The sequence below is a fragment of the Drosophila simulans genome, chromosome 3R, assembly GCF_016746395.2.
Source record: "Drosophila simulans strain w501 chromosome 3R, Prin_Dsim_3.1, whole genome shotgun sequence".
Taxonomy (NCBI): Eukaryota; Metazoa; Arthropoda; class Insecta; order Diptera; family Drosophilidae; genus Drosophila; species Drosophila simulans.
The window spans coordinates 18,517,119-18,544,070 of NC_052523.2; the positions used below are offsets into that span (position 1 = coordinate 18,517,119).

Here is a 26,952-nt window from a genome sequence, read left to right on the forward strand (position 1 = left end):
CAGCATTTAGAAGGAAACTATTTTTATATATCAAGTCATTAGCTTTCATTGACTCTTATTGGCATTGACTTTCCCATACCCTTGGTTCCAGTTGTCCATAATTTTCGATGGGCACAGCTCTACTTAAGCGATTTCCAGCTTTTGATCGGGCAAAAAAGGCCGCCTCAATGGCTTTAAGAAGCAATTTTGACTACACTTTAGGTTTCAGGCAATTGAAATTTAGCGAATGGCCTCGCCAGCTAATGTGATTCACCTAAGCACAACTCAAGATTTCTGAAATGTAAACGATTTTCAAACCAGGAACCCTTGAATCTCCGTCCCGCTCCGATAAACACGACGAGTTGGTGTCGGTGACAGTCAATGGATTAGCACAGCGCCGACGAAAGCTGCTCTGATTAAATTTACAGATCCACTTCTTATCCCAGATCTATACTATCTGGTGCCGCTGCTGATGATGGTGGCGATGATGATGTTTATTCATAGAGTGACAGTCGTCGCTGGCTTAGTTTTTACAGCGTCTAGTCGGGCGGCCGGGAACTGAATTTGCGCTTAAGTGCTTTAGTAAATTGTTAAATTGCTTTTGTCTTTCGCTCGGCCAGTAGCCAGTATATGAAAATATGAAAATTGATATTATTGCATTTGCACAAGCCCAGCCAAGTGGACTCTATCTCATTGCCAGCAACGTGTTCTCGGCTTGGTTTCAGTCACAGTCGAAACTCAAATGCGGCAGCAGCTCAAAACGAGCACTAAGATAATCGTTTATTTAATCCAATAGAAATAAGCAAATAGAAACAATGGAAAAAGTATAAAATATAAATTCTAGATAAAAACGTAACGTCAAAGTGCAAGTGCAGTGCCAGCGGCTTAGATGGCCATATATCATAAGATTCTAATCGGGCTTATTTCGGAGCCATAGCCGTGTAGCTTTGCTTTGTCTAGTCTCCGAAATATTTCTGGATCCCGAATGCAATCTTCTCGGGTCTATCTTATCTGCTGAGAGACTTGCGGTCGTGTTGGACTACTGGCTTATGGGCTCTATAAAGATGAAATTGCATCTGCAATCGCCTAGATGCCCCATATCAATGAAAATAGTTTCCCTATATAACTGACAGCGATTGAAATGTAAACACTTTTATGACCGCCTACATATTGCGCAATTCACCGGGTTCATTAGATCCCAATTAACCATTTGTTTTGCTGTCCAACCGATTAGCATAATGACCCACAATGGGCTTATCAGTGGCGCTGGAGAAAGGTGATTAGATTCGCGGGCCCTGCGAATAAAAAACATAACCTGCTCAACGGGGAAACCATCACCTTCAGACACATTTTGGACAGGTCGGCTCTCGCAATGGTTATACACATTGGTGTAAATCAGATAGACGCCCTGTTATCAGTTGTTCGTTTTATAATGCCCCTTTTGGACTGATAAGTCGCACCACAGCCGTTCGGTCACTCAGAACAGCACCGTCGCGTGTTGGCCACAGTTGATGAGCTCTCGCAGACGTCGTAATCAAAAGTTTCGCCGTTTTGCGACGGGATGTGAAAAGTGCAATAAAACTGGCAAACTCCGTTTATATTTCCAAATTTCCCTCAGATTGGGATGATTTCGTTAATCTGACTTTATCCATACAAATAAATTAAATTGAAAGGTATCAATTACCAAATTTTTAATCGAAAGCAATTTTAAAAAACTTATCAAAGTTATAGTGCCTAAAATCTTAAAAAGTGGTAAGTGAAACAAGAAGAAATTACATTTGCTTTGAAAATGTATTTATTAAATAAGAAATAAAAGGAAGAGAAAGATATAAGAAAGTGAATAAAATATTTCAAACGCTCTGACAGATGGCATGTTAAAAAAAAACTACATATCCCAGTTAGCAGCCATTTATCACCAAGATATTATGGCTGCAATTTTTGAGCACCATATAATCATGAATGATTTTATACCGCCCAAACAAGCAAATCGTATATGACTCAATGTGATTTTATATTCATAATTTGAAGATTTTAACAACGTTTTGGCGCCAACTGGCGTGGTGACAAGTGTCTGCTTAGAAGTCCCGGCAATCTGCCTTAGCTAATTGCCTAGCAATCTCCGCATCCGAGCTGAATTCTGTGCCCCAGATGCCATAAAGATTAGTCTGCTTATCTGGCCCTTCGACTGACTGGGGACTACGCCACAGCCACTTGGAATATCAGTAGTGCAAAATGAGAGACAAGAAGGAACAGGCGAACAGCCGCAAGGCCTCCCAAGTCTCGGGACACTTTTCCCAAATGGACGTGGACGACTCGGAGTTTAACGATCCCTTCCAGGCTCTGATGGAAAAGGCTGGCAACCATGGACGGTATCAAACCCTATACAATTTCGTATTTGTCGGCGGTTTGGCCTTCAGCGGTGCCATGATCTACATGAACATCATTCTGGCCCTAAATATACCCGATCACTGGTGCACAGTGCCAGGCAGGGAAAACACCAATTTTTCACTCGAGGAGTGGCGGGACATTACCCTGCCCAAGTAAGTGGGAATGCAACCGTCCAAGTTCAATAAACTGAATCTAGTTTTGGAATAGACAGGCTGACAACCGGGGAAGGGAGACGTTCAGCAACTGTGAAATGTTTCAAATGAACTTCTCAGAGATCACGGACTGGTCAGCTTGGAATAGCAATGGGACAAAAACAACAGAAGGTGAGTTCCTTTTTTCTTAAAAAGATGCAAGCTATTTTGAAGAACGTGTATAAATAAATAAATGCGATTAAATTTAACAAATCATCGAGATTTCGCTGCTGAATGTTAAAAGCCATATTTTACCAAATCATGTGGCTTTTTTATTCGCTCCGTATGCACTTATTTATTTGTGTTAACTTTCTGTGAAACCTCATCAAGTTCTGGGCTCATTGCCAAATATTTAACGAGCCAGCCGTTTTCCATCAAACAACTTTTTAAGAGAAAGTAAATACATACGTTTGCCGGATTAGTGGTGAAATTACTTGGCATTTGGCTGCTCCTGCTGCCGTCTTCTTATAAATATTTGCAACTTTGCACTCGAATGCATTTTACGATCCAGTCCCCATTTTGAACTCCCACTTCCCACTCGTCCTTTCAGCCTGCCAGAACGGCTGGAGTTACGACAAGACCTGGTACGAGAGCACCATCCCCACGGACCACAACTGGGTGTGCGCCAAGGATTTGTTCGTGACAAATGTGTTCGTGGTGGGTCGTGTGACGGAGGTGGCCGGTTCATTTATATTGGGACAAATGGGCGACTCGTAAGTAGCGCGACTTCCACCTAACTAAGTTATGGCAGCGACGGTAATTGAATTTGTCCACTTGGCCGCAGCTACGGTCGCAGGTTTGTGTACTACATCAGCGTGGTCTTCTGCTCCCTGGGACGCCTTGGGTCCATCATGTGCACCAGCTCATACACGTGGTTCCTCATCATGTCCGGCATCGTGGGCCTCACCGTGAACAGCCTCTTCCAATCGCCTCAAATTATCGGCATGGAAATCTCGCGGGAGTAAGTTTCGCCAAAGTTTTTGTCCAACTTTTATTGCTGATGCACCCACTCCATTCGTATCCAGGGAGGACCGGAGTCGAATTGCCTTCTTCCAGAGCTGCGGCTGGTCCATCGGCACCACCCTAATGCCTCTGCTCTACTGGTGGCTACGCCACTGGGACTCCTTCATGTGGCTCACCTCGATACCCACAGCGATGGTTCTGCTTTTTTCCAAGTAAGTCACGCAGCAGTAGCCCACAAAACTCTAATCATCTTCCAAGTTTCCACCGTGACACTAATTGTTTCTTAAGTTGGTCAATGTAGTAGTTAGAAAGTTTGGCTCAGATCATAAAGAAATTTCATCCCTTACGAAGCACCTCTGTAAAAGCAAAGTCCTATATTCATGCTTCCTAAAACTGCAAAATCTTGAATTTCCTGCAGATACGTCATCGAATCGCCCCGATGGTTGATTAGCAAACAGCGCTTCCGCGAGGCCATTGTCCAACTGCAGAAGATAGCCAAAATTAACGGTCATCGCTTCGACATGACCGAGAAGGAATTGGCGGAGATCTACAGTCGGGACAAGCAGGACGTCACCTACGGCATTGCATCGCTCTTTGCTGGTTGGCGGCTGGCACGCAACACCACCATCATGGGATTCAGCTGGTGAGGAATGTCGATATACCGCGGAAAAATGTTGAAAACTTAATTTATAGTGCAGATTTAAAAAGATAAAATAGTCTAATTGAGATATAAAATCTATAAAATAATTTACTTAAATTATTTCGAGCGATGCTGTACATCCCTTATAAAGTCCTTTTGATATTTCAATAATTTCTCTTACTGCATTTAGGACTTCACACTAAAAGCTATTTGCATCTCTAACTGCTGATTCACTCCCTTTTCAGGTGCGTGGTGGCCGTCTCCTATTTCACGCTGGTGCTCTTCAGTTCCCGCATGGCGGGCAATCCGTTCCTGAACTTTTTATACCAGAGCATTGTGGAAATCCCCGCCTACGTCGTGGGCCGTTATATGGGTGAGTGCTGCGGGGCGTGACGCCACGCTGATTGGAGCAGTCCATCACCGTCGATTTGTCCTCTTACCCACTTTTCCAATTTCCACCAGGCGATACGTACGGCAGGCGGTTCACCAACTCCGTGTCCTTCCTCATCTCGTTCGTCACCTGCCTGCCCATCATTGTGTATTCGACGGATGAGCGGTACGAGAACCTCATGATCTACCTGGCCACGTTCATCAAGTTCCTCAACGCCCTCACCTTTTTTACGGTGAATCTGCAGTGCCTGGAGATCTATCCCACGTGCATGCGTCAGACGGGCGTGGCGTTGGGCACCATTCTGGCCAACGCCATCGGCGTCCTGGCCCCGTACCTGGTCTACCTGGGCACCACCGTGGACATCCGGGCACCGTACTACATCCTGGGCGTTCTCTTTCTGCTGGGCGGCATTGGAGCTCTCTTCCTGCCGGAGACCCTGCACAAGAAGCTGCCGGACACCATGGAGGAGGCGGGTCACTTTGGCAAACACGATGTGAGTGCAATCTGGGTCGAGTTTTTACAGTTTGCTCAGGTGTAAAACTTGGCATTTGCGATATAAATCGAATGAGTGTGCGCTTTTAAATCAGAAAATGTTATGAGAGTTTTAATAGCCAATATTTTGAATGAATTTTTCTTACACTTTCGCCACAAAGTGCTAACCCACTATAAAGGCTAAGAGAGTTAAGCAAACGTGCAACAAAATATGAAAAGCAGTCAGGCAATTTCTCTGTAATTACTTTCTCCAAAGTGGCAAGAGTTCTTCAACCTTCTTCCGCTTCATGAGCAATGCTGGCACATCTAATTTATAATCTAAATTATGCAAAGCAGCCGTAGCCTAATTTCATTTTTCACAAATTTAATTTACAGAAATTCTTCAGTCTGCCGAAACCGCCGCCGGCGGCGGAGAAGGACGACAAGCTGTCATCCCATCCGGAGTTAACCAGGCTCAGACGCTCGGAGACGGCGCCCTGAATCCCCGAATCCCGGAATCTGAATCCTCGAGTCCTGCGAACTCCATCGAAGTCCTCGCCGGCAATCGATACCCGTTGCCATTCCCGTTCACCACTCACGCGCCCCTTGTGATGTTACGTTAAGTTTGGCCCCAAGTATTGCGAATAAAGTATTGTTATGTAGGCAGCCGTAATAAGACCCGTATAAATCACAAATCACCCGAACGCCCGACCATCGGTGCACAAAGAAATCCCGGCAATGAGTTTATCAGCGCATCTGTCAGAAATTTACAAATTACCTGGGGTGGCTAATGCTGTGGCTAATTTAATAAATGACGCGCCACCAGCACCGCGGCGCACACATGGCGTATGCGTAATGCGTGGCAGGCGCCTGATTTATGCAAGTTATGTATCAATTTTTATCACCAGTTGCAGGAATTGAGCCCTGGCCCTCGTCTGTCTCTTTCGCACTGGAAGTTGGCCAAGTGCTAAACTGTATGAAGCCACTAACACCAAAACCAACTGTCAGCGGAAACGAGAAATACAATGTATTGAAATGAAGAGAAACGGTAAGCCGACGCTGGAATGCACTTTAAAAGGGTTGCAATTAATTTAACATTAGCCTAATTTGGATAAAAATATTATAGCTTGCTACAGGCAAGTGATAGGAAAATAAATTTAATTTAAATTTAATGCGCACGTAAACGATTTATTGGCATTTAAATAAAATATGCTTTTCTTTGAAAATTCCCCTATAATGCGTGAAATAAATAATGTTCCTAGCATGCAAGTCCTGCCATTTAAATCTCTCTATATTATCACAACTTTTCGCTGCATTTGGCAAGTTAAACCTCCTCCAGCAGACTGATATAGACCTCCTTGAACTAACCATCTTTGCCCCGGTAAAAACTTTTACTCGTACGGCTTGCCAGAAACAGGACGTGCAACTTTTGTGCGCAAAGGTGTTTCGTTTTTCAAGTTATTTATTATGATTTATTTGCCAATGTGGCGCGCTGATGTGCCAACGTCTCAGGCGGAGACTGAATCTTGGTCGTGGTCTTGGTCCGGGCACGAAGCTTCTCCTACTCCGAGCTAACAACTACCATCTACCGACTACCAACTCCATCTGGCGTGGCTGCTGTGGCGATAAGTAAATTGTTTATCCTACTTGTGAGTTATGTGCTGCGACGGCCAGCCAGCAAGCCAGGCCAAAAATAAAGGATGAGGGGCAGCAGCAGGATTCCAGGAGCAGCCATTCAGTTTGATGATCATGTTGATGTTGGCCCTAGGTTGGACCTCGCAACTGGAGCAGGAGCAGGAGTAGGAGCAGGAGCAATGAAATGGCCGGGGCAGCTAACATTGTTATGCTTTCATAAACAGCTGAGCGCAATTTTCTGATAAGCCAGGTCCTGTGCCTCAGTGTGTTTGCGAGCTGGTGTTACTGGCTATTTGTTTCAATTTATCATAAAAGGCAACGCCGGAAGTCAGCCGAGCTGCAGTTGAATGAACGATGGAGGCAGCGGAGTCTTAGACTTGAGGCGACTTAGCCGTAAGACGGCCGGCAAAAGTCCTTGGCAGCCAGCTGAGTGGCATTAGGAGGGATTCCCGGCCATTCGCATCGAGGAGCGGCCTCTTTAAGGACTGCATAAATACGGCTCACAATTATCGCTGTCGCCAGGCAAGGCAGCTACACTTGGAGAAACGCAAATTTACAATTTCAATGGCCAATGACAATGTAATTTTGAATTTCTTTGATTTAGTCGATCTAAAGTATTTTATAAATAATAAAAATATTATAAAAGCTTGGGTATAAAGATTTTTAAAGACTTTTGAAGGTGATCCCACTTTAAGAATGAAATAGACCATCTTGCGCTAAGCTAGCTATTTCTCCCAAGTGTACCCAAATTACCCAACAACTTCAGCTTGTCTTGAGAACTGGTCCTCCGGTCCGGTTTGTCCTGGAATTCTCCTCCTGGCAGTAATGAAAACAAATGCCCGGCCATTTGCAGCAACGGGGACAATTAAAGAGGCAAACATTAGGAGACTGCAATGGCAGCGAAACGTTAAGTAAATCTCGAGTGCATTGCCGCAGTGGAGCGGCGAGGCTTTTACTACAAATTTTCCCGGGGTTTTTCATATTTCACGCAATTGAGAAGGAGCCAAACTATTTGCAATATTTCAGGCTGCCACACGAACGAAATCCAGACATGAAAAATGCAATGCTTGCTTGGGCTTCCTTCAGTGGCTGAATGTGGGTGGAAAATCGGTGAAAATGCGGCAAAGTGGGTGGAATTGGGCGCAAGAAGCGGGTGCCACAATAGTGATTGCGCTTTATTTGTGATAATAAAACACACCATCGCGCCGAGACGACGACGACGACAACGTTGGAAGAGTGGGCTGTGGCGGGTGATGCAGTAAGTTGGGGGTAAATCGAACCGCGAAATTGCAACAAACTGCGCGTGCATTGGCCTCCACGAAAAAGGACGAAAGGGGTGGTTCCGGGGAAACAGAGCAGAAGTCAGGACCTTGCTGTCGGGGCATAAGAATATTTAAGCTGCAACAACGTTGCAGCAAATATTAAAGGAAAACACCAACGGCAGCGGGGCGCAAAAGGATTTACTGCATATTTCATGTTCACAACGAACCAATTTTACGCTCTTCAAATCCTATTAGTCAATGGCCCTATGGGGATGCATCACCACCACCACCACCAGTGGCAGAGCCACCAGCAGTAGCACCACCAGCAGGAATACACGTAGGGAAATACCTATTAGCTTGGGTTACAAAGTGCATTCAAATACCAATCGAATGGGGCAAGACAAATAATAAAGTGGTTTAATTTTAATATACTAATTGTATCTTAGAATATTTAACATATATTCTTAAAACTTAAAGTGTTATTCAAAAAGAAATCTATAAATTTCATTACCTGATTGGTTAGATCTTTACTTGCAGTGCAGCCAACAGGAGCTTCGGCGGAATCAAGCAGGACTTTCAGCCAAGGCAGCTGTTTCGGCAAAGGGTTGAGATCCATCGCTGTGGTGTGGGATGAAGCGGAGTGGGTGGTGCAGGGTGATTGGTGATGGCTCAGATACAGCGATTTACTGGCACACACTCGAGGATACGTATCTATAGATATATCTTTATGTACGTACTCTATATATAAATGTATGTATGCACATATATATAAGTAAGACTCTGGCCTGGGTCAGCTTAGTGTGTCTGGCATTTCCGCACGATTATGCATGTGAGTGGCGGTGTGGAGCTCTCTCTGGCCTTTTGGGTGGGGATAAGCCCAGTGGACAGCCCGCAAATGCCCGCCTGGAAACGGTTCTCATCAATCTAGTTACTTCGAGAGCATGAATTATGAAAAACGTGCAAAATGCAAACGGAAATTAAAATTTATAAAAAAAGGATGGAGCACACAACGGGTTGGGGGATTGAGAACTTCCACTCGGTTAGACAAATGCGCTGTGGTGGTGGCCCCAGCACACGGAAATCAAAGAAAACACTAGCCAAAAGACCGAAATAACAAATGAAAAAGGCCAGGAGCAGCAGGAGCTGGGGAAATATGTTTGGGGAAAATTAAACATATTATCCCAGACTCCGGTCCATCCAGTTTTCCCGGCACAGCTGTTGAAAAACAAACCTCAACTTTGGCAGCATACAACATTTTTGTCAGGGTCCTGCCGCTGCTGTCCTTTATTAATTTAACATGCCATGGCAGTGATGCGATGCGACTTTGACTACAACTTGAACTACAACGGAGGGGCTGGATGGCCGGATGAGGGGCAGGACCAGCAACGGAGTTCAACAAGCCATAAAACATATGAGGCAGCCGAGTCGCATGCATTTTTCATGAGACGCTGGCTTTTGTGCCCATCACAATCATCGGACGAGGCCCGAAAAGTCCCAGCGCCAGGGACTCCCACTCCCGACTTCCATTTTCCTGGCGACGCCAACAATCATCATCGGCACTCGTCCTCATCCGCTCCAGTGGAGTCAGCTGGAGGACTTCTGCTCCTGCTCCTGCTCCTGACTTCTCCGCTCATGGCTACACTTGAACTTACAATGACACGTTCGAGGTTCGAATAATGTGCAGATGATGGGATTGGTGGAGTCCCTGCATATTTGTTTGGGAATATTCGAGTAGGAACCTGCCACTGCATTTTCTTTCTTTTTCCCGTTTTTCATTTGTAGATTTCACCCAAATTGCTTTCATTTGTTTTAATAGGATGTGGAAGGATCTACAGGCTATGGGTTCAGATTAGAGCTGAGGGAATTTGTTTACATATATATTTTAATATAAACGAAATAATTGGTGAGTTGATTAAGAGGAAAGATACATTTGACTTCTATTTACATTTAAAACATTCATTAATCGGATTATAATTGTGTTGACATTAAAGTTATCTTTTACTTCTAGGTTTAAATGCCGTTGATCCGTATCTAATAAAATAGAATAATCTAGTCGGTTGAAGAGCTGTCTGTATCTTCTTTCTCTAGAAGCGAAATATCTTTATTGAGCATTTACTACCAGCAAACAAAGTGAGGGTAGCTATTATTAAGTGAAGTGTTTCCCCTTATTTATCTAAATAATCAGACGCCAATGAGCACTCTTTAAAGTCTCGGTCCTTTCAGCTCGCTGATATATTCAGGCACTATTTGTAACCTCGCAGACTCACTTCGCATCCTGTGATTTCCCCCACCAGGAGCAGGAGAGGGTTTAGAGCAATCTCAGCTTGCAGGAAGCGTCAGAGCAATCATCAATCATCCGCCAGAGGCAACTCCGAGATCCGGTGGAGCACGTGAAAGGACAGCGACATTGATGGAAAACAACACCTGGATTTTGCCCAACAGTGCTGTCACTTTATCCGTTTGGAATGTCCTTATAGAGATAAGAGAAGATCCTGACTTATTTCTCTAAATCAGCCCGCCAAAATGATAATCGATTCCTTGGTAGTCAGGTGTGCGGAATTACCCAGTGAAACTCGCATTTGTTGTACATTTCGGGAAAACTCTTTATTTCTATGTGAACTGAAGTTTAAAAATATTCGATTTTTTCATATAACGTATGCAAATTTCGCTACACTTTTTGCGACTTTTTGCCAATTTATTTGTTTTGATTACAAGTGCAAAACATTTGGGGCATATGCTCGCTAAATATTTGTTTTAAACATTTAATATTCTAGGGGTGTATACATATAACTATACAAATGTGTGTAAATATATTTACTATGTTTTAAATGGGTAATTCTGACACGCTTTCGCGCGTGCTCTATTTTCATAAATATTATTTATTTATTTATTTGGGCAATCAATTTGCCGATTTTTTGTCGTTTCTCTTCCATTTGCATTTGAAATGCTTTGGCCTTTTGCTTAAACACTTACGTATGTAAATTGAAATTTGTCGATGGCTGACCATCAGCGTTTATTGTAAATATTCGTATGTGGCTAAATGTAGTATGTATATTTGCTGATGTATATTTGTATACAGACCGTAGGTCATCAATATTCATAATAAATTAATAAATATATATCTGTTAGCCTGATTGCCGAGACAGGATCCTGCTCAGATCGGAATCCTTCAGCTCTCCTTCTCTCTCTCTCTCTCTCTCTCTGTCTCTGTCTGTTGTTTATTGTGATTTGTTGCGCTCGACTGGCCACTTGGCCATGTTAAAGCTGTCGTCTGCTTGACCTGGCAGCGGGAGAACCCCGATCCCCCTTCCCGAAGTGGGTCAATAAGGCTGGTCAATGATTTACGGCCAGCTGTGGCAGTCCTAATTTAAATTATGATTGAGCTTACGCATAAATTAATTGCCGTGGACACCTAGCAGAGGCTGGGATCAATATCGAAATGCCTCTCGCTTGATTGGCAGTGAATGTTATGGCCATTTCTATGGCGTGCACTCCGCAATCAATTTTTATTATGTATTATTTATTTTTGTTCAAATTAAAGCGAGCATGCCAGGCTGAATTTGACTTTGTATTTTACAGTTTACGCTTTAATTGCTGTCTCTGGTCTATTTCTGCCGATTGCTCTCATTGTTTTTGGCCATTTAACTGACCGTGCTGTTGTATGAGTACTCTATATATGTATGTATGTATGTATGCTGTATATGCCTATGTATTGGTAGTGCAACAATTATATGTATATTAAACTGGCGCACAATTTTACACTTGACTGCCCGCTCAGAGTTTGTTGCTTTGTTTTCACTTTGCCTATATTTAATTTCACCTTTTTTCACTGTTTGCATTTTGTTTGTTTGTTTGTCTATACTATTTTCACTATTGCTGGTTGCTGGTTGGCTGGTAGAGTCTCTCATGTGCTGCATTTAATTTAATTTCATTTAAATAAAATTATCATCGAAGCCTGGCAGGGTTAATTGCACGTTAACACACGCTAGAGGTGCATCGAATAAAAAATAAATTAAACATTAAATGGCTGCCATGCCAGCCATAGAAGTTTGGGGCTTCAGCCTTGGGGCGGAACAAGAGCTTAAGCTAATTGCAGTTTCGCGACAAGCGGAACCGGAAACGGCCCGCGAAATGGCCGCTGATCCCTTGGCAAACGCACTCACGTAGCCGCTAAATGTTTCAATTTTCTGGCAGCTCAACGCGGCGCCACAGACATTTAATAATAAACGCAGCTGCAGCACCGAAATGGCCAGAACTTTCCCGGATGTCTCGCTGGCTTTTTGGTAGTGTGGCTGGTGGCAGGGAATTGGATTTGGATGGCTGCGGGGGGAATGACAAAGACAACCGCGAGCAAATGGCCATCGACCATTTTGATGCCTTTCGGCCAGAGAGCAAACAAAATTAAAAACGAATTTGAAATGCCTTTGCCTGGCTCAAAAATGCAAATCGCATTCTCTGTCACCGAATAGAGATGGGAAATCCGAGTGCAGCTCGAAGAATAGAAATATCACATTAAAATAAACACCTAGGCATGATTTAAGGTAAAAAAGTTACACTGAAATGCTATGCAATCCATATGACAATATATATATTAAAAAACTTTATATGCTTATTAAAAATCTTTTCACATTCTGCGGTTAAGCTGAGGAAGGGTGAAAATAATAAATTAGTACTGCTTTAAGGACTTCCCATCACTGTCGACACGCACACACGGCAAGAAAGAAAGACAATCACACACATACAGGTCTTGCTGGACAAGTTGCATACTTTCGGGCGCAACATGCAATTAAAATGCAAAAAAGGCAAATGGCAGAGCGACCATTTCGGCTTCAGGTCGATTCCGTTGCGTTCCGTTCCGCCTGCAGCTGCAGCTCGAAAAACCAAAGACCAAAATCGATGCAGTGCCAAGTTGAAACGGAAATGCCAGAGCCGAATCCGCATCCGCATCCGTCCGTTCGTCTGTCCGTGAGCATGGTGTCCGTGTGTCTGTGCAACGTCTGCGGTTAGAACAAGTTTGCCAGCCTGCATCTGTGTTTTTGCGTGTGTGGCTGTGCGACTACGTGTGTGTGTGTGCGTGTGAGCCAGTGTGCGAGTGTGCGTGTTGATTTAGCGTTAAGCTTGTTGGATTTTTGCGTTTTGTCAACATTCCCCCGGCCAGTTGTCGATGCATTCGCAGACTGCTGCTGCGGCGGCTTTCTCGGGGTGTTCAAATAATTGCCGATAGACTTCGGGGCAAGAGCATTTCGAGATTGATTCTGGTTGGATGGGAGCATGCACACAGAGAAAAATAATCAAGAACATTTCCATCGATTTGTTGTTTGCGTGCAGGTTGGCTTTTCAACTAATGGCTTTTGAGTTAATAGCAGAAAGGGTGTTTAAAGGTTTCAACAAGTGTCGAAGGGAATGCAATTGCGAAGGATTCATATAACATAGATTTTGCGGTTTTTAGTTTGAGTTAGATTTTCTCTCTGTGCACAATATACTGTTGGATCAACGGGGAGGTGAAGTGCTGCTTAGACTAGGCTTAGTGTTCATTAATGGTCAGGTGACTATACAGTGGGAGCGGATGGTGATCAGGTTGGGTCCCTCAATTAGTCCTATGGGTATGTTAAGCTCAACACTTGCAGATATGATTCCTATAGCTATTTGTCCTCCTATTTGTTAGTTATAAATGCATTAATATTGCTTCGTTGGCCTGCTCTATTTCCTTTACTATTTAGCCTCATCCTTTAGATTATGATCCTGCCTTTCTTAACATTGTGTATCACCTGATTGAGAATAATGATTGATTCAACAATTTCTATAAGTGAGTGGTGTGTGGTTTTTGTTATCCTGTATATTCGGTCTAAGCAGCAGCGCTGCTTAGGGCCGAATCCTAGGGATGCTTTGTATAGTTATTGAGCGGCATCTCGTTCACATGGGTGTGGGCCACCTCCTTGTTCCGGTCATGAATGGCCATTTCCATTGGAGCACTGGCTGGCTTTTTCTGGGCCGCCTTCTGTGTCTTTAGCTGGAAGATAGTAACCGTTTAATTATGATACATTTTAGTATTCAGAGTTCTCTTATTTACTCTCTGTATGGTCTTTTCAAAGTCCTGATGCGGCTCCGGTCGCTTCATCGTGCTGCAGTTTCTCAGGCGCTCATTGGTCTGTAAAGGTAAGTTATTGTAACAATATAAAGATAATTTATGTTTTAATAATAAATTGGGTCTTTGCACCTGTTACGTTAGCTTCGTGCATTTACTTTATACAACGTTGAATAAATTCTATTTTCCCCGCCACTTTGGCATGTTATTCCGGCTATTTTGTGCCCGCCCATGATTACTTCATTAACCCGAGTCAGACCGAACAAATCGACACCTCAAAACAACCGCAGCCAAAACTTCAAATGGAAATGGGAAATGTCAAATGAAAAGCGCCGGGCAGCCGAGTAAGTGTAATGAAAGGGCACCGCTGGTTGCTGGTTGCTCCTGTCCCCGGAGCAGCATTTCCGCAACAGACCGCATAATGAGTGCCGTTGAGGAGCTGGAACACACGCTCCGGGTGACCTTTGACCAGAGGAAAAAGCACAGCAAGAGCAACGGCGACTGAATCACGAGCTGGGGCCAAAGAAAGGTAATGAGTGCCAGAGGACACGCCGCACACACAAAAGAAGTTGTCCCGAACACGGAGCACAATTGTCGCCAGTGCTTAGCCCAAGTCATTTTCAAAATTGACCGCAAAACTCGGGAGGAACCGGAGTGGACAATCTGCAGCCGTGGTCCTCGGCAGCGGCAAATTGTGCTTAAATATTAAATGAACAGCCGGCGAAGGAGCGGGCACACACAAAAGAAAAACCGGACAACAACCGTAAAACACGAAAAGTTATAAACTCTCTTCGGACTCCGGAGGACGCCCAACCCAAATAAAAGGACACACAAAAAAGTAACCAAAAAAAATAGAAATGGACGCTGGAACCTGGAACCTGGATGGGAATGGAAATGGAAATGGAAAAGTGCACGGCGACAGGACACACAAAACAAAACACTTTGGCACGCCTGAAATAATAAAAACAAATGCGAATGGAAAAGGGACAGTCGTGTGTAGGGAGCTCCACCTGATCCCCACCCACATCTTTCACATCCGGCATAACAACCGCAGCAAAGCCGAAATGCGCCAAGGTGCAAATGACCAGGTAGCGTGGAGTTCCAGGAACGTGCCTCGTCCTCAGGTCCTTGACAACGCCCCCGACAATGCGATTGGCGCTCTCGTCCCCAGTTTTGTCCTCTGCGATTTCAGCACTCGATGCACTCAAAAAAGTACACCAAGTTCAACTTACAACTAATTTGGCAAATAAAAATGCGATTAATTAGATTTAAGGACTATATATAAAACTATAATGTGGAAATTTAAGATAGGTATTTCTTAGGTAGTATCTCAGCTCAGGTTATAAAAACTCACTGTAATGAACAGAGGACTTTTTGCCAGTGCATTGCGCATCCTGTCGTGGATTTCCATCTGTATCTGGCACTTGCACTTGCCGGACCCCCGCCCTCATCGGCAGTTCATATCTCGGAGTCTGCCATTTGCATCCGGCACATGTCCTCGCCGCACTGCCCGCTTCCAGCTTCCACCATACCGCTCCCGTGACTCCTGACCCCCAGCAAGCCGTGCTCTTTTTGCTCCGGCTGTGTTGTCATTGTCTGGTCTCGACCACTCGCCCAGCGCAAGTCAACGCAATTAACGGTAATTGCCTTTTATCGGCTTAGCCTTGATAAAGTTTTCCACCGCCCCCAGGCTTTTCCGCCCCGCCCATTTTCCCAGAACGCGAACTTTCCTAGTTATTGCTGCTATTGTTGTTGCTGCGGCCATCGTTGTTATTTGTAGGTTTACGCGGTTTTTATATTTTAATTTAATTTTATAAGTAGTCCCAGTGCTCCGCCCCCTTCTCGTCCGCCAAACTTGTCCATGGCAAAAATTCGACATTAAACAGAGCAGCGAATGGTCTCGTTGGCGGGTGGGGAAGGGGGATCGGGAAAAGTTTTTGTTTTGAATGCGGCAAGGAAATGCTTTGAAGTTAGCTCCAAATTATGGAACTTTTCATGGCTTTCCAGAGAGATAAGGAGCGGAGGTAGGGACGTTCTCCCCGTCCTGAATCAAGGAGGCGGGAATTAAACTGCGACCGAAATGCGAAAACTCGTTCCATTTTCATAATTCTAAAGCAACTTAGGGGGTGTCAACTGCTTGACTAATGAAAATGTCACTGTCTATATGGCGTTGAACATAAGTGTCGAATGGAAACCAACGTATTATTTTATTTATTTTATTTATTTTATTTTTGCCACGCAAAAAGCCAGTATAGACTATTTAAGACTTAAAGCAGAGGAAATTAGAAAATTCTTAGCACAGGTCTCAAACAATAAAATAGATAGCCATTCCGTAGGGACAATTGAGGACATTCCTATATTTATTTGGTTGATTTACCCAGTCCTTTTATACCCCACCATTTCCTATGACAACTAAAGTTTTACCATTACCCACACACACAAACAAGCAAACTTGGAAGCAAGCCGAAAAGTAGGCAATAAAAATGCTTTCTTAACCGGAAATGACAAAATCACACACGAAATGGTTTCGATAAAAAAAAGGTCTACCTTTTTTGTAAGTGGCACCCAATTTGCGACCTCCAAACTCACCTTCAACTGCATTCCCTCCGTGGCGTTCAGCTCATCTCCACTTTGCCGGAGGCCCTGCAAAAACCTGTGGAAGACCGTTCTCCGCTGCTTGTGCTTGTTCCGACCCTCTAACCAATCAAATCCAATCCAGATCCAGTTCCAAATCCAAATGCGAGGCAGTCAGGCGAACAATCAAACCGAGAATCAAACAGACATTCATTTGATTAACCAGACAGCCAAAGTTTAAGCGCAAACCAATTTAATTGAATTAAAAGCCATAAAAACCAAACAGCCGCCAAACTGTCTCTAACCACAGATTCCGGCGCCTCCTCCTCCGACTTTAGACGCTCCTCACCTGTTGCCGAAAAGTCGTAAAAGAAATTGGTCCGTGCTCCCGGATAACTGTGCTGCATCCCGTTCAGATTCAGAGCCGACTTGGAGTCGATGGCGTTCCGGGCCATGCGATTGGCCAAGTCATTCTGCGTATAGCTGTAGATCTCGTTCTCCTCACGATTTGATAGGCAACTGGAGGGCTGCACATGCACGGAAAGTATATAATTTATATAGATCAATAAAAACTAAGTTTATCGTTTCTTAAAGACCTTAGTCATAAATATTCAATACTTTGAAAGCGATTTCATTGGTATTTCATATGAAGAAGGATTAAAATTGATAAAAAACCACTGTCCTCTCCCATTTAATCACAAAGTAAATTATACATATATCACTTCCAAAGGGATCCCCAGTAAATTTCTTTCAGTGCATGCACACATAAAAAAAAACACACATGAGCATGCATAATAAACGAAACGGAACGGAAATGAATTAGAGTCTGATTAGCTGGAGGTCGTAAAAGCCTTTGCGGCCGTAAAAGTCACGGTTCGAAGTCGAAGCATATGCTTACCAAGTACTTGCCGGGCACATAGAGCGGCTGGCTGTGGCTGGTGGGCATCACCGAGGAGCTGACCAGGCCCGTTCCACTGCAACTGGGCCCAGCCATCCGGCGGGACAGCGTATGCCCCGTGGAGATGCGCACGTGGCGCTCCTTCCACTTGGACAGGCGCACCTGCTCGATGGCGTCCAGCACGTCGTCGTACGGCATGTTGATCTGTTTGCTGTAGTGGGCGGCCAGGCCCTCCAGGTAGCCTCGTTTGCCCTCCTGCATGGCGAGAAAAGACAACACACGTTATTTTGTATATTATAACTAAATATGCACAATCGAGAAGTAACGGAATGATCTATAGAATCCAACAATATAATAATGCGCTTTTATCTTTATTTGAATGGTAATGTATTGCTATTATTACATCCCTAAATCAATTGTAATAACATAGCCCCAATTAACCCCAATCACAATTTCCTGCGGTGCATTGCGAAGTTGCAACTTGGTCATGGAGAGCCCAAGATCCCTAGAAGTCTTAGCCGCAATCCACTAAGGGCAGGGTCAAAACCATGTCCTCAAGAAGCAGGAGGAGCAAGGTGGGCGCACAAGTGTTAATATCTTCCGGTAATTAGCGAGAGGCTGCCACTTAAATGTGTCCTGTTTGACATTCAAAGCGGTCACTGAAGCGGCAGCATCGTGCTCCTTTATGCTGCTCCATCTGCAGCTGCGTCTCCATCTGCATCCGCATCCGTATCTGCATCTTCTGTGTGTCTATGTCTATGTCGATGTCTGCACCTGCATCCTCGAGTCGGGCAGAACTAAATCCACTGAGCCCCAACCCTCACGGCCTGGCAAATTCATTTAGCGTCGCATTCATGTAATGCACATGCAAACATTTGTGCTGAAATGCAACTTGTCTGCAGCTGTCAGTCAGTTAGACACACAGATACTACTACTACTACAACTACAGCTGCAGATGTAGTACATAACCACCCACACACCCAGGGGGCTGTCTGTCTCATCAGCGCAAAGTGCAATTAGTTGAAGTTGGAGCCCGCGCGTCAACATGGCCCAGACGAAGGGGGCGTCGAGGGGGCCAGAAGCCAACAAGTCCTGTCTAACCAATCCCCTCTTCTCCCGCATTCAACCGGCAGACACCTTTCTTCACTGCCATTCGGTATAATTCCATTTCGGGCTTAAAGTTGCATTTCAATTTGCGCCGCCACAAAGACAACAATCGTAAATATTTAACCACATCTTGGCGCACTAACTATGCCAAGTACTGAGCCATCAGCTTGGGACCAAAAAAAGAGGACCTCAACTGGCGCTAATTAAAATGCAAAGCAGCAAAACCTGATGCAGCCTATGACAAAGTTTTCACACATAGCCACGGAGCAGTCTTAACACTTTTTGAAGGAAACAGGAACCGAAATAGAAGTGCTAGTACACAGAAATAAATAATAACAGGCTTTGAAGGACAATAAAAATATAAACCAAGAACGCCTATTTCATGTCAAGTGCTTTGGGATTGGGTCATTCCAGTTCATATTAAACCGACTAGTAATAGAGAGCAGAAAAAAATAAGAACAAAATCTGCTTTTTTCTCAGTTGAGTTACAAATTCAGCAGCAGGAGCTGGAGCGGAAGCCTGCGGATCGCGTGCCCTGCATAATAAGCCGCTGCATCGGAATCTGAAGAGTGTCTGGCAAACTGTCAACACTCCATGCGTGCTCAATAGGCACGTCTGCCACGCCCACTGGTACAGAAGCCCCCAACAAGGGTGGTGGGGATGTGCATAGACCTGAACTTTAAATGGAGATGGCTTTGCATCTATTTGCATTGCATTGGATTGCATTTCTTTGGCGGAATGCAGGCGGCCCTGAACTAGTGACATGTTTTCAGCCAACAAAACGTGGACAAAGGCACCAGAAGTCATCAGAGCAAACGAGGCTGCCAAATGCCTTTCAATGTGCATTTCTTTCACGCGGCCACAGTGGGCCTGCTATCAGGAAAACTAAATACAAATGCTGATGAATAGTGCTAGGAACGGACTTATAAACGTGTCAAGCAATTACTATACGAAATTCTAAGGTCATGTTATTTTCCTTGAACAGTAGATGCTTTTATGTCACCTTCATGCTTTTGCCACCATTTCCAGTTGCGAATTGCTGGCCTGGCAATTTTGCGGCAATCATTTAATTGTGGCACTCTCGCCCAACTCACTTCACTGAAACGCAACCACAATGCTGAGCTTTATCTGTAAGCCAGCAGCAACCGAAAAATACGCGCCAAAATAAACAAAATTAACGCAATGCAAAATCATTTCCCCAACCTGGGACCAACGTACATATAATAAAATAAACAAAACAGCGGGTGGCCGATGGGCTGAAGTGGACACAGTGTATGTTGAGGTGACCCAGCGGGCCTTCGTTGGTTGGTTGGCCACTCGGTTTAACTAAATTAAAATCGTGTTAATTTCACATTAGAGCGCACACAGCGCTGGCTCCCCGAACGACTGTCACACGTTGCACTTGCATCCTTTGCCCGCAACCGCCCACTCTTGGCCACGCCACCCGGGAGGGCAGGATGCAAATTGCCAGGACCCTAAACAAAACGACCATAGATAAGAGCAATCGCTGGCTGGTTGCTAGCCACAGTTAGTTGGGATAGTTTGCAGAGGCAGGCTTAATGCTTAATTTAATAAAGTACATAAGAAACAATGCTAACAATTTAAAATAGGTTTTATAAAAAGCAAAATGATACGATAGTGAGGAACTATGTACTTACCGGCGTGGAGTACGGATGGGCGGTGAGTCGTATGCCATCCGCCTCGAGGTGGCGCTTCATAACCGCCTCCAGCTCCTTCATGGTCACCGGCGTATCACAGTCGGAGGCCAGGATCTCGTTGCTGCTGCTCAGAGCCTTGGGATCGTTGATCAGGACATAGACAATGGCGGCTCCCTTCTCTCGCAGCATCCGCACACTCTTCAGAAGCTTGCCACGATGCGAGGGATTATCGACGCCGATGGCATCCAGATCGATCTCGCCAATCTGCTTGCAGATCTCCAGCTCATCGTAGCCGTTCTCCAAGAAGCTCTCGCCGTAGTGGGCCAGTCCAATGGTGCGCAGCCACTCGCAGACGATGTTGTGGTGCGGCATGCTGGTGCTGGTATTCGCATTCGCGTATCACGTGGCTCCGCTGGGAAACGGAAGGTCCAACGGTGCGAAGGAGACCTTGTTCAGGCGCTGCGGCTTCGTCGAGGTGCTGGCGCCACTGGCACCACTAGCTCCACTGACCCCACTGGATCCGACGCCAGTCGCCAGCGGCTCCGGTTGGTTGCAGCTGCTGGCGGCACTGCTGCAGCTGCTGCTGGAGGTTGCCTTCATAGCAGCGGCAACAGGAGCAAGTTGCACAGAGTACTCTGTCGGAAAAAAATTAGGTAAGAAAATCATTTATGCAAAGCTTTAAAGATTTTCCTATAGCTGCCAACCCAGGCCTAGACCTTAAAACTAGGACTAGGAGCATAAAATCATAAACATTAAATTAAATTGAGTTTGGCTTCGTGGGTGTAACGAATGGTATGGATTTCATTTGCCAGGCTCAACAGTGCGTATGCGTAATATGGTTTCGGCTACTTCCGGTGGCCATTTAACTCGCCTGACAGGTGTAGGTCATGGGGGGCACTGCCTGGATCTGGATGTGGATGGCCAGGGGCAGGGGCCTGGCATATCAATTTGCGTTAATAGCAGTCATTGTTCACTCGCAATCGAGGGAATGGGCAAAAGCCTCTGCCGAGTCCTGCCTATAAGCACTTAATGATAATGCTCGGTCATGTACACGAGCCACTAAAACACTTGAATATGCTTAGCCCCGGAAGCCACTTGCATATGAATAAGCCACTTAAAATGACAGATGGACCAGTGCAGACGGAGGAGGCATCTCCACGGGGGGCGGGGCCGGATGGCAGCGCCCTCGGGTCACAGACAAAAGACAAAAGGAAGTCGTCTAACTATTTGTGCAATGCCCATTCTGCGACAACGACCCCGATCCTTGTTTGTTGTCTCCGGGTGTGTTTGTGTGTATGCTTGGCTGTAAAAATATTTTTGCTTGTCGAAAAATGAAATGCAAATGTCTGCTGGCAGCAGAAATATTGTCCAGCCGTTTCCTCCTCGTCAGGTGGCTGGCAATCTACCCCGAAAACTGTGGTCCAAGGAGGCAGACAATGGCATAATGAAAATAATGTGGCTACAGTTTGGCCACACAGGGAACTGCAGCTGTCATTGAGTGTGCTAGATTGAAGTGGTCGAGTCCTCCGTTTGCCCTGCCCGAATCTCAGCCAGGCCGTGGATTTATGTACAAGAACTTCGATCCGAAGTGAGAGACAACTAATTGACTCAGCTTGACTTGGCTTCGCATACCTTTCATATTGATAAACACATGCTAGACAAGATGCCAGAATGCCGGACAATGAGGGGATGAAAGTGATGAGGCTTTTAGCAGATGAAAGGCACGAAATTGCTGGAAGGGTCCGAGTGGAACTTGAGCAGTAGGAATCCGATAGCCCGGGCAATTCAGAGCTATTTTAATATTGAAATGATTTAAGATCTGAATTGATAAGGGAATAGCATGGGACGGGGTTCAAAGAAAAACTTAACCTCAGGAGTCAAGGCATTTAAGCAAACCCTTAAATGTATACTGTTTGATTTTAATAAAAGGTGTTCACTGGAACTTAGCTTAAATGCTTTGATTATTCGATAGCATGTTTGCAGATAAAATTTCAAATCTATAATTCAGTTTTAAGGCGCCGCATCTGAATTATTTCTACCCCCTTCTAGCCAACGCCTCTGAGCTGCTGCAGCTGCAAATATTTAACCACATGCCCACCCGCATCTCAGACTCCCGGAAAACTTTCGGCACATTGTTAGCATAATAAACACATAATAAAATGCAAAAGGCAAAATCAGTAAAGTCAATTTTGAAGATGTTTTGCATACGCAGCCGTTGCAAACAGCTTGCCAAAGTTTATTTACGAGCTAGCCGAACAAACCCCGTTCCGGGCCAAAACCCAAAAAGGTTGCAATTCTCGGTTAATGAATGTCAGTGGCACTCCGTACATGGGCCATATACATACTTCCATTCCATACTATACCATTCCATATACTTCGCATGGAAAATGTCATATATAAGATGCTACGGGTCGAGTGTAATTACATGAAAGCTGGACTCAATTTGCATATGCCGCAAACTGACTACGATAAGCGTCTTAAATTTTCAATTTCATTGTTTATTAAGTGCCAAATAATTGTTTGTGTGCAGTGAGCCAAATTTGTGATCAAAGGTGTTCGGCCAGCCCACGTTTTCCGTTTGTAATTTGCAATTTCCTGGGCTCCTTCACCTTCACCGCCCTCAAGTGGATATATCCTCTGCTATAATTATGAGAAATTCGTAAGCCCTGAAGCGTGTGAAAATTCGCAAATGCATCGCGCTTTCCCCGATTACCACCATCGATTATCGCCTTAGCTTTCTAATTACGAAACTTTCCAAGGGGATTAAGTCCAACTCCTGTGCCACTCACAGCCCACTGTGCGGAAGTGATGAAATTAAACAGAAACAGAAACAGCAGCAGCACTCACATTCGCAGATAAACATAAGCCTGCTCGACAATGGCCCCATTGTTTATGGCTTTCACACAAATTTTTATGCAAAATTTCATCCAGAGTAATTAATTTTAATATGAAAGCCAAACATGCGCGCTCTAACAATTGTCATATAATTTGCCGTCTAGACAGTGGAAATTTAGTATTTTCAATTAACTGCAATGGCAACTGAGCGCTGCAAGCTGCCACCCCCTTAACCCATTCCAACCCTTAACACCCCACAGCACAACAATGCACACAAAAAGGCGCACACTGATTATTTCCACGACGAGGGCAGGAAGTGGAAAAAGCGAGCTGCAGCTCCTCTGGCGTCTGACTGCCATGTTGACATTGTTGGCTTAAAAAAAAAGTATATATAAAATATACGGAAAATAAAAACAACTAAAACCCGGAGAAAGAAAATATGATTTCACTGCAATCCGACGGTTTAGTTCACTTATAATGCTAATGAATTTAAGATATCAGTGTATAATCATATAAGATATTTAATATTTAGCTAAAAACCTCAAGTCTTAAATTCACGAGTGTCAAGTTTTACATCTGCTGGTTGCCAATATACCTCCAAGCTGGATTGAACCCATGGTGCAGGGGAAATCAGCTCACAGATGAATTCGGTGGGAAAACAGCGTAAATGAGCGGGGATCCCCCTGCTCGGACGCTCCTGATTGCAGCCTTGAATCCGGAATAGCAGGCGTGCAGCAGCAGGCAGAGCGACGTCCTCAAGGTTGGCAACAAAATTGCACTGCCAGTCACTCGAAGGCGGAGGGTTCACAATGGTGAAGGGGGGTGGGTCACGGATTGCAGAAAAATGAATGGGGGAATGGGGGGGTCGGGTTGCAGCCTCGTTCGTGTGCCAATGTCAGTGCACCTGGCGCTGCACTTGGCACTCGGCATTCACTTCGAGTCGCAACTCAACTCGCCTCAACTCATCTCATTTCAACTCGACTGGCTGCTCCCTTTCCCAGCCAACAGTGCGTATTGCGGTGGCCGGGAAGCCTTAAAAAAAGGGGATCCCCACCCACGGTCGGCTTCGATTTCACTTTTTTCTTTTTTTTCATGTTTGGTCCCCAGCTTTCGCACTCGTTTTTTAATTGAAATTTCATTTGCCCCGTTTGTTTGCACATAATTACGATTCTGGGGGACTTTTGTCGCTTGTTATGCAAATTTAAGGCCAGCTCATCCCGCTCTGAATGAGTGTGAATAGACGGAGATGCATGAATGCCCGACTGGAGCTGCATTCTCATATTTTTCATATTTATTCTTTTCGGCTTCGCTGCGGTTTCATTGTGGTGGGAATGGCCCAAAAAGGAATGGTTTTAGACGGGCTGAAAGAAAGAAGACAGCCTCCAGGCAGCTGAAGCATCATTCAGCATCAATTCAGCTTCTAGTTTCTCGATGGTTAAAAAATGAGCACGAAACTAAAATCCTTTCAAATGGTGAACTCGTCTGGAAAGGCAGCAAGAAGCTTGAAAAGTTTTCCAAATGCATCCATAAACTGTGCTACTTGCAATGTTGTAAGTAGCAAAAATGTCTCATAACAGCAAATTTCAATGAAGCGAAGCGAAATTAGTAGTTCCTTGGTTGGTAAAGGCTTTCGGTATCTTTTAGATATTAAGATTTTAATATTTACAAATTTCTATTTCATTAGAACATGCTATAATAATCGCTTTAATTTGCGCGTACTATTTTAAACTAATAACCTATTTAGGCAATCAACTGAATAATAGTTATCAATCTGATATGAAGCCATGGATTAGTACGAACCCCAGTCGTACTTCCCCACAACGCTCCGGAAATCCGGCAGTTAAACCCATTGACTGCTGATTGAGTAATCAACGAATCGAGACCCCGTAATTCCGCAATTTACTTACATTGTGAGCCGTAATCAGTAGGTGGGTCCGGTGTGTCCTGTTCGGGGCTCTCAAGACATGCAAACACTCGCGCACACTCACAGCCAAGTTAAGCGGTTCGGAAGTCGCTATATAATCAAATGCTGCCGCACTTCATTTGCCGGGGATTGGCCAACTGCTCCGTGCCCGCAAGGACATAATCCCAATGCCGCCCACTTGTTGGGGACTCGACCACTGGACAAGTTCTACACGGAGGAAAACTAATCCAATTGTATTGTATTGGCTAATATGCAATCAATCCTTTTAATTTCTTCAGTTTCATTTATCTATCAAATCAAATCAATGTAAGAAATAACAATTTGTTTTTGACTAAGTCTTTTTGATTGGTGGAAAATTACTGTAATATTTTTTGCACAAATGAACTAGCACAAAAAAACCATAAAAGGTTCAAGATTAAGAAAATGCTGTTACTTGCTGTTACTGAATAAACCCTAACATTTTGTCATTATCTTTAATGATTTTTATGGATGTGAAAACATACCGAAAGAGGTGTTTTATTTAGCTTTCTCTCAGTGTAGAGCCTGACGATCACACACGCACAATTGCCGTTCGTTTGATTTACGACATCGGATTTGAAATTCCCCGCCGTTGCCTGCGTTTCTTCTTCTAACCTTCTTTTTTTTGGGCAGGACAATGGCCGGCGAAAACGCGCGGAAAAACGGTCACCGGAAGTGGGGTCGCCAACCGGAAACGCGGAATGGTGCAAAAATTACGCGACAAGCGGCAGTTTGCTGCCCGGCTGATTGCAAGGCGTACTCAGTGAGACGGCCAAAACGAATAGGCGAACTGCAACCGTGCACCGTGCAACCGGGAGCGGAGTAAAAAACGCAACCAAAGTATGCAAAGCACGCGAGCGTACTGTGGCACCATCAGCAGAAACACGGCCTCCTGGGCCTGGGTTCTTGCCACTGCCTCAGTTGCCTCTGTTGGCTATGTTGCCTCTGCCGCTGCCGTTGCCGGAGAATCGAGAATCGGGCAGAGCAGAGCAGTGCAGTGCAGGGCAGAGCAGAAAACTGAACTGAACTCCTCGAGGAAGGCCGCGCCGTGAACATTAACGCTGGCGTTAACGCTAACGGTAGGATGACGGATGGGGGTAATCGGGGGTCTGGCTGGTTGCAAGTGCCCCGTTGTAAGCGATACCCAGGAGGGAGGGTTTTTTTTTCAACCCAGCTTTTTATTTAACTCTTCTTTTTGCAGGCCATGCCGTGCATTCTCTTTTTATTCTCGCTGCAGCCACCCCGAAGCGGAGCTGAGGCTTCAGCCTAAGAGCGGAAAGTAGGTGAGGCACATGAGCTCGACGGCTGGCAGGATGAGGCGTCGGATGAGGGGCGGGATGAGGGGCCCGGAGAGTGTTTACCCCGGCTTAGACGGCTCTGACAGGCCGTCTGGGCTCCAAAGCATGAATGAGTTGTGGAAGCAAATGAAGTGCCACGCCAGCCGACGTTGCAACCCGCAGCGTATTTAAATATAGCAGAGAACAAGCAGCAGCACCCGCAGTGGCAGTGGCAGCGGCGGCAGTGCAACGCGTGCAGCAGCTATGGAAAACGCAGCTGCTGCGCAGCCAGCAGAGACCAACGCTGCGATGCACTGGGAAAAAAGTGAGTGCTCAAACACACCATTATTTCATTCTTTACAGCAACACTTTTTAGCTTTATTTTAATGAGTAAAGATTTTTATAAAAATTCCAAAAAATACTTTAGTTTTATTCCAGCTATATTAAAAACTATTTTTTTCAATGTACCAGGATAGGCGGCAGACGCTCACAGGCTATCATGTCACCGCTGGCGTCCTCATTTGTCTGTTTGCCTGTGTGCTTGTGCAATTTTTTTATATTTTATTTTTAATTTCTTTTTTTTTTAGCCAGACTGGCAGTCAGTCAGTTTAGTTGCTAGCGAGCCTGGGCATATTTTGTGCTTCATCATCTCGGCC

General features: G+C 44.9%; 2 protein-coding genes across 3 annotated transcripts; one reads left to right on the plus strand and one right to left on the minus strand.

Moving 5' to 3' along the window:
- Window positions 1-686: 686 nt before the first annotated feature.
- LOC6729063 (carcinine transporter) lies at window positions 687-5,696 on the plus strand. 2 transcript variants are annotated; one of them, XM_039295213.2, is made up of 11 exons: window positions 687-803; window positions 1,598-1,731; window positions 2,008-2,519; window positions 2,575-2,690; window positions 3,109-3,271; window positions 3,343-3,519; window positions 3,584-3,733; window positions 3,940-4,164; window positions 4,407-4,534; window positions 4,624-5,045; window positions 5,420-5,696. In XM_039295213.2, the coding sequence occupies exons 3-11, from the start codon at window positions 2,212-2,214 to the stop codon at window positions 5,522-5,524; spliced, it is 1,794 nt and encodes a 597-aa protein (XP_039151147.1). In that variant the 5' UTR covers window positions 687-803; window positions 1,598-1,731; window positions 2,008-2,211; the 3' UTR covers window positions 5,525-5,696. The 2 variants fall into 2 exon arrangements, with proteins under 2 accessions (XP_039151147.1, XP_016035714.1); XM_016177252.3 differs by having other exon boundaries at window positions 711-1,731.
- Window positions 5,697-10,498: 4,802 nt separating this feature from the next.
- LOC6729065 lies at window positions 10,499-25,967 on the minus strand. Its single transcript, XM_016174938.3, has 8 exons — window positions 25,505-25,967; window positions 24,985-25,208; window positions 20,243-20,877; window positions 17,478-17,732; window positions 16,929-17,106; window positions 16,595-16,701; window positions 13,991-14,068; window positions 10,499-13,930 (listed from the first exon to the last, which is right to left on the minus strand). Exons 3-8 carry the CDS (start codon window positions 20,612-20,614, stop codon window positions 13,796-13,798), a joined length of 1,125 nt encoding a protein of 374 aa, XP_016035715.1. The 5' UTR covers window positions 20,615-20,877; window positions 24,985-25,208; window positions 25,505-25,967; the 3' UTR covers window positions 10,499-13,795.
- Window positions 25,968-26,952: the final 985 nt, after the last annotated feature.

Bases quoted from the DNA above. Each gene is read 5' to 3' on its own strand.
- LOC6729063 (XM_039295213.2), top strand. From the start codon at position 2,212: ATGAGAGACAAGAAGGAACAGGCGAACAGCCGCAAGGCCTCCCAAGTC. The intron at 3,520-3,583 runs GTAAGTTTCGCC...ATTCGTATCCAG, and splicing joins GGCATGGAAATCTCGCGGGA to GGAGGACCGGAGTCGAATTG. The intron at 4,535-4,623 runs GTGAGTGCTGCG...AATTTCCACCAG, and splicing joins CGTCGTGGGCCGTTATATGG to GCGATACGTACGGCAGGCGG.
- LOC6729065 (XM_016174938.3), bottom strand. From the start codon at position 20,614: ATGCCGCACCACAACATCGTCTGCGAGTGGCTGCGCACCATTGGACTG. The intron at 17,733-20,242 runs GTAAGTACATAG...CTCGCCATGCAG, and splicing joins CCCATCCGTACTCCACGCCG to GAGGGCAAACGAGGCTACCT. The intron at 14,069-16,594 runs GTGAGTTTGGAG...TTACCTTTACAG, and splicing joins CGGAGGGAATGCAGTTGAAG to ACCAATGAGCGCCTGAGAAA.